Here is a 7,070-nt window from a genome sequence, read left to right as displayed (position 1 = left end):
CAGAACGCTCTCTGTCTGCGCGTACCCTTATCCTAAGACTTTAACATTATATTTTAAAAGAGTAGTAACAATTCAACTAATTTAATCAGATATAATGAGAGATAGTGAAGTCACAAAGTTTTTAGTGTCGTTCAATGGTCAAATAGAATATGTATTATTTCCTGCCGGTGTTTTTGACGATCAGCTATATCTACAGTACGATATAGTATGGGGTCCAGATTGGGAACCAATATCTGGCTTATCTTCTGGTACGAGTCAAATTGCAAGTTCAGGCAATGATCCTGAGAAAGTTGTTTTTAATTTACCTATAGAAATGGTTTTTGGTAGCACCAATGTGTATGGATGTAAGTACTTACTTTAATTAATTATTTATTACTGTTTTGCATATTGTTTCAAAAAATGTCTTATCTTAGTGTCAAAGAGTGAGAATAATAATATATAAAACTTTGTTATATAAAGGATTTTTGATATTTTTTTACATCATTGAAATTTTATTGTTGTAAAACAGGGCCACAGCTTATAGTGACAGTGAGAACTAAAACTTTTATCATGGGTGATTGTCTCCGAGGCTATGGTCTCTTTCTCCTGCCCCCAATTACTGGTAATCATCAGGTGGAGGCTCCAATGGTACGGCCAAGATCTGCAACAGTTTTAGGAGAATGGGTGTCTTGGTTGACGGGCAAGCAACCTGAATTGGCTGATCCGAAGATGCTTGCTAGTGGGAAGGATAATTATTGTAAGTTTTCAATATTCTACAAACAAGTTTTTTTGTTTATATTGTGTTTAAATGGTATTTAGCCTGTTGGAAATAATTAAAAATATCATTATCTGAATGTCTGCCACAGGCTGCAGTAAAAAATAAAAGAAAATATCACATGTGCCATGTTTTGATTTTTTTAATTTTCCTAGCTTTGTGAGCACAATGAGAACTTGCTGAACTTGTGTGGGTCCATTAGTGAATGTATTTCTGTGCTCTTTACAAGATTACATAAACCCAACAATTTATTTTGTGTTTTAGTGCTACGGACGGAGTCATATGGAAGTGTTGTACTAAAGATGAACATGTTATCAAAAGATTTAAGAAAACTAGGATATGACAATCAACCACCGGCGAAAAATTGTTCTGAAATATTACATTAGTATTGTACGAATTTATCTTGATTGCCTTAATCTACCTGGCCTATGCGCGGTTTCTTATTCATTATTTTATTTTTATATAATAAATATGATTATAGTAGATAAGTTAGAAAAATACATGATGCATTAAATGGATCAAAAGAGTATAATATGTTTTGTTTCTATAAGAAAAAAAATTGCGTGATATTTGCCGAAATCCCTCCTCTCCTCAACGCCCTCTCCCCCCCTAAAACATATTACGTAATATTTTATGGACGCCCCCTTATCAGCTGACAATCAATTAGGAATCAGGAGGATATTACTGTGGATATCCATACTAATATTATAAATGCGAAAGTAACTCTGTCTGTCTGTCTGTTACTTACTCAATCACGCCTTAACTACTGAACCAATTTGCATGAAATTTGGTATAGAGATATTTTGATACCCGAGAAAGGACATAGGATAGGTTTTATCCCGGAAATCCTACGGGAACGGGTTTTTCTTTGAAAACGCGGCGAATATATTTAAGAATATTGGTGCTATTTTATAATTAAATATACATTACTAAGCCCACATAAGCAGCGGCAGTTGACTTTCATGTTGCTTCAAGATAAAATTATGAACTACTAGCTGCGCTCAGCGGTTTCACCCGCGTGGCACCGCTTCTGTTGGTCTTACCGTGATGATAGGTATATAGCCTATAGCCTTCCTCGATAAATCCAATACCGAAAGAATTTTTCAAAACGGATCAGTAGTTCTTGAGAATAGCGCGTTCAAACAAACAAACTCTTCTGCTTTATAATATATGTAGTTATAGATTTTAGTTATCTGAGAGGATTTGACTACGAAAATTCGTAGCCGGCTCACGGGCCATTAAGGAGCTGTGGTTTTTCCCCGTATGAATGAACCGATTTGTGGTGATGAATGAATTATTTCTGTCACGTCTTACGGTATTTAATAAATCAATACTCTTTAAAATAAATGCTGTAACTTAAGTACCAAATAAAAACCAAAATTTATTAGTTCTTCCCCTAAGCGATTGTTCTATTTGCAGTAATGAATGAATTATGCCAGCTTATTTATTTTATTAGAAAAGTTGGTAGTTCTAAACGTATAAAGAATAAAGAAAGCATAAACATTTAAACTGTGATTGGTGGTTCTTCCCCGTCGGAAGATGACACAATACAGCACGGTAATTCATCACTTGAATTGCTTGAAATCATCTTTAAATGCTCTGTAATAATTATGACCGTAACTTTAGTACGTGAAAACAAAATCTCTGTTTAAACATGGTTTAAACAGAGATTTTAAATTCTTATCAGGTAGGTTTAAAACTATGTACCTACCTGTTTTCTTTTTACTAGTGGTCTAGGCTTCCCGCGTTTTTAACCATAGAGCATAATATCTCTTGTTTGCTTAAAAAAATACTTGAACCAAATTGAGCATTAGTAGCTATTTAATACCGTATCTTGTTTTTGTATAATATGTACATATTAAATGATTCTTTTGACCCCATCAATGGTACAAAAACTTGATGAACTGATTATAAAAATAAACAGATTTGGATAATAAAAAACAATAAATTGCTTTATTTTAACGTTCCAGATAATGTTCCAGAGTATATAATAAATTAGGTTTTACGCATGTTGTTAGGGAGGTTGTAAATGAAATAAACCGTTAATAAACAGGACTTTTTAAAATAAAATGATACCTAACAGAATAACGCGGATTTTGAATGTTATTCACGATCATTTAAATTTAAAAACCATATTATGTGGAAGAACGAAATGTAAATAATAAATATCTATCGTTTAATTATGCAACATTTATTGGTGGCTGTCCGAGAATCTGGATCAAAAGATAAGATAAGAAACATAGATATTAATATTCTATATCCAATTTTAACAAGAAATTGTCTGAGAGATAGGTAAAAATATTTTAGTCGTTGTATTATTTTCAGGGTTACCCATGATATTGCAAATTACTGGCCTACTAGTGCTTATTATACCCGCCTACGCCATTATTTGCGACTTATATAAATCATAATATTATTGTATGGTTTTTGAAAATCATAAAACTTCAGAGTGTCGATTTGATAACAAACTTTATACATAATTTTCTATGTTTATATTCTGGTTTGATGCCAATTATTCCGAAGCAAATGTTGCTGGACTATTTGTTCATAATTACAATAGCCGTGAAATCAATTATTCGCAAGATATGAGCCCCTATATTGTGATTTGATGGTGCGTAAATTATACCTTACCTTCAATAATGACAGGTAATTATCTAAATATTACACTGTAAATTTGCAAAATGAGTTTTTAATTGTGCACCTACTTCGGAAAGGGCTGGATATCCGTGTGTGATTTTAATTACTAAGACAGGAGAGTACCTACATATAAAACAGACGTCTAAAGATATCAAAAAAAAATCTAGATATTACGTTTTATTAACAGTTTAATATTGAATATATTCCATATGCAAATGCACAGCGTTTCCGAACAACTATGTTCTTCAAGACAAGAAACTACGTTAAAATCTGCTTGGGCAGCTGTACAGCGCACCAAAGAAACATACGTATGTATGTTTCTTTGGTGCGCTCTGGAAATGTATATTCCACATGCTTACCTACCACACTACTACAATACCACATATTCGAGAAACATAACCCTCCGTCTATCGCAGACAGAAAAAAATTACATCCTTAAACTTTATCGACGATTTGATTGTCTATAGAGGATGGTCATTCTCATTCCATAACATCTGACCCGCATTTGCTAGCTGTGCCGTGAATGAGTGATATTTCTTCAACTATTTCTTCGTCTTTGACTTATTAGATACGGGTTCACATGCCTTTTCCGTTATTATAAAACGTTCATATGCTTTAATAGTAATTATGGCATTTCTGCACATCGTCAACATTTGAATTAAAAATAATTCATAAATCAATAATTATTGAATAAAAAGTTTCATAATATGTTTATCAGCAACTCATATCACCTAAATTATCTGTGCTCACTGCTCAGTCCTTATAACGAGGTTTTTAATTTTATGTCTTCAAAATTTCAAATCCATTTGACCGTTATTAAGCCGATTGAAATGTTGCAATTAATTTAGTAATCAGTTTAATGTACTCTGTGGTATTGGTGAAAAAAACGCTATCTAATACCTACCACATACTTATGTAATAAATTAAAAATCGTTAGATACTTGAATCTAGTTTTGATTTTTGTTACAGTTCGTTGCACTCGAACTTTTTGCTTTTGTCGATATTTAAATAATTTGAAAACAAGTTTAGTTCGGGACGAATCAAACAAACCAGAGACCAAAAAAATAGCGAATTGGAATAAACAAAGATAAAAAATCACGATCAGCAGCAACCATAGCTTTTATAGTCAATTGTATCTATTAAAGATTAGGTATGTATACCTATTGTAATCAAAATTATTACTTAATTTTTTAATGAGGCAAGTATAGTAAACTCACCTAATTATGTGACTCACTTAATTCGGAGATACAACGTTTGGACTCTTTTACAGCGTTATAGGAGTAAAATCCAATACATTAAAATTAACCCTATGGTATGGTAATAAAGCTTCTTTTCGTGTACAAATTTTTGTTAAAATCGTGCGGGTGAGATAGTAACAATCACGGAATTTGTCACTGCGCCCGCCATGTTTGACGTTTCACCGGTAGCGTGCAACTGTGCTGTCATTATTTAATTAATTTTAAATAGAAAAGGTGAGTGTAAGTTCATGATACTTTGACAATTAATTGTTAAAAACATATTCTTGTTGATACCGATAAAGGTTTTAGTAATTTTTCATTTGTTTTTGCATAATACCTTATTTCCTGGGTTCAAAAAGTTAACGATTTTCAAGATTGCAACTCAAAACAGTGTCACCGAATTAACCAAGCAAATTTTTATTATTTTCAATTCGTGTATAAATAATTGTTTTTAGTACGTATACGTTAGTCGTTTAAGTCAGAAAATATTTATTTTTACTCAGGTTTAAAAGTAGGATCGCTTTCAAGCATTTTTAAAAAGTCCGTAATCTTTTTTATCACATAATTAAGTGAGTTATTTTTTTTTATTTTAGACAGCATGGAGGAAGACAAAAATAAAAATAGAAAATATAATGAAACAACGCTGACATCCGCAATTCAAAATATTCTGCAGTCAAAAATGAGTCTGTACACTGTTCACACAAACAATTATAAAGTCCAATATTAATTTTTTATGGTTCCCCTCTTTTGATAATTTCTCATTGATAAATAAATACATAATTATTACTTTCAATATGTTTATATTTTTTATTAATTGTATTATTTTTTACTTTTGTGTTAAAAAATAATAAATACTCACTTAATTCGGTTATAACAGAATTAGAGAAGTACTATCACCGAATTATGGTGATTGTCACAGAATTAGACAAGTCATCGCGGTTTGATTAAGCTCATTTTACGCTGAGTTAATTCATATGTGTTAAGATTACACTTGCTCCATTTGATAAATAGAAGATTGATTAATGTTCCTATTAAAAATAAAAATAAAATTTATAAAGTTTAACCTGTTTTTTTTTTCATATTCTGTTTTGTCACAGAATTAGATGAGTTGACCCTACATGTCTGCTTCCATAGCATTGGATTCTGTAAGTGTATTTACTGCCTATTTACCATAATCCATACTAATACTAATATTCAATAAATGCGAAAGTAACTCTGTCTGTCTGTCTGTTACTCAATCACGCCTTAACTACTGAACCAATTTGCATGAAATTTGGTACTTATGGAGATATTTTGATACCCGAGAAAGGACATAGGCTACCTTTTATTGCGAAATATGTACCACGGGCGAAGCCGGGGCGGACCTCTAGTTTCATATAAAAATAATAAAACACAAAATGGCCCATAATAACTAACTACTTAAATAATATTATATTATTGCAAAGATATTTCTATTACATATTTAAAGATTTATCATGATTTCTAGAGAACCTTAACCAATGACGAGAATAATATTAAATTCGTTGTGTAATAAAATAATTCAGTATTGTTTTTCCATTTCGTCGCGCTCATTAATATCGATATTAAAAACAATAAACAATACACGATTAGGCTTAGAGCATTAAATATACCGTCCTAGATATTATGCAACTTATTTTTCTATGACAAATTATTTTACGTTAAAAACAAATTATATAATGTAACTAACTTACTTAGGAAATATAAAAAAAAAACAAGTAAGTACATATGAAATTAATATTAGAGATTTTTTCTTGTGCAATCCATACTAATATTATAAATGCGAAAGTAACTCTGTCTGTCTGTCTGTTACTCAATCACGCCTTAACTACTGAAACAATTTGCATGAAATTTGGTATAGAGATATTTTGATACCCGAGAAAGGACATAGGATAGGTTTTATCCCGGAAATCCTACGGGAACGGGTTTTTCTTTGAAAACGCGGGCGAAGCCGCGGGCGGAAAGCTAGTAACTTATAATAATTAGCTGTGGCCTTTGTCCCGATTACACCCGCGGACAAAACCAGAGGTATAAAACTTCACCCCAAATATTATATAATATTATATAAACATTATTATAGAATATTATAGCAGATAACATTTCCAAACCTACTATGTACTTACCTATAGAAATTTTGGCATTTCAAAGGAACTATTCTTATATTATATAAAAAGTTTATATCCATAAAAAGTTACAATAAATTTTTTAACAGACTATATTTAACAAATTAATTTAGTCATTATCACTCATCAGCATTTCTATCACGTCTGATATTTCTAGGGACATCTTCATTACGATATTTTTAGAGATACATAAATTACATTACATCGCCAAGGACTCTTTTCACTAATCTACCTAACCATTAGCTTACTTTTGTGTTTGACTTGATAAGGGAACCTTCGCCTTAATAAGGTTTATGACTG

At 31.4% G+C, this 7,070-nt stretch overlaps 1 protein-coding gene and 1 long non-coding RNA gene across 2 annotated transcripts; both read left to right on the top strand.

Moving 5' to 3' along the window:
* The first annotated feature begins 43 nt into the window (after positions 1 to 43).
* B9d1 (B9 domain-containing protein 1) lies at positions 44 to 1,140 on the top strand. Its single transcript, XM_090104554.1, has 3 exons — positions 44 to 344; positions 509 to 736; positions 1,019 to 1,140. The coding sequence occupies exons 1-3, from the start codon at positions 95 to 97 to the stop codon at positions 1,138 to 1,140; spliced, it is 600 nt and encodes a 199-aa protein (XP_089960680.1). The 5' UTR covers positions 44 to 94.
* A 3,466-nt stretch (positions 1,141 to 4,606) lies between these two features.
* Positions 4,607 to 5,422, top strand: LOC149906293 (uncharacterized). The gene is made up of 2 exons (XR_016457012.1): positions 4,607 to 4,863; positions 5,223 to 5,422. It is a non-coding gene; the product is annotated as an uncharacterized LOC149906293 (long non-coding RNA).
* The last annotated feature ends 1,648 nt before the right edge of the window (positions 5,423 to 7,070 follow it).

The sequence above is a fragment of the Colias eurytheme genome, chromosome 8, assembly GCF_061535395.1.
Source record: "Colias eurytheme isolate Ceu_HAF_F1 chromosome 8, ilColEury1 Martin Lab GWU primary, whole genome shotgun sequence".
Classification (NCBI taxonomy): domain Eukaryota; kingdom Metazoa; phylum Arthropoda; class Insecta; order Lepidoptera; family Pieridae; genus Colias; species Colias eurytheme.
Note: the sequence above shows the minus strand (reverse complement) of the source record. Positions and strands in the feature narration are given on the sequence as shown.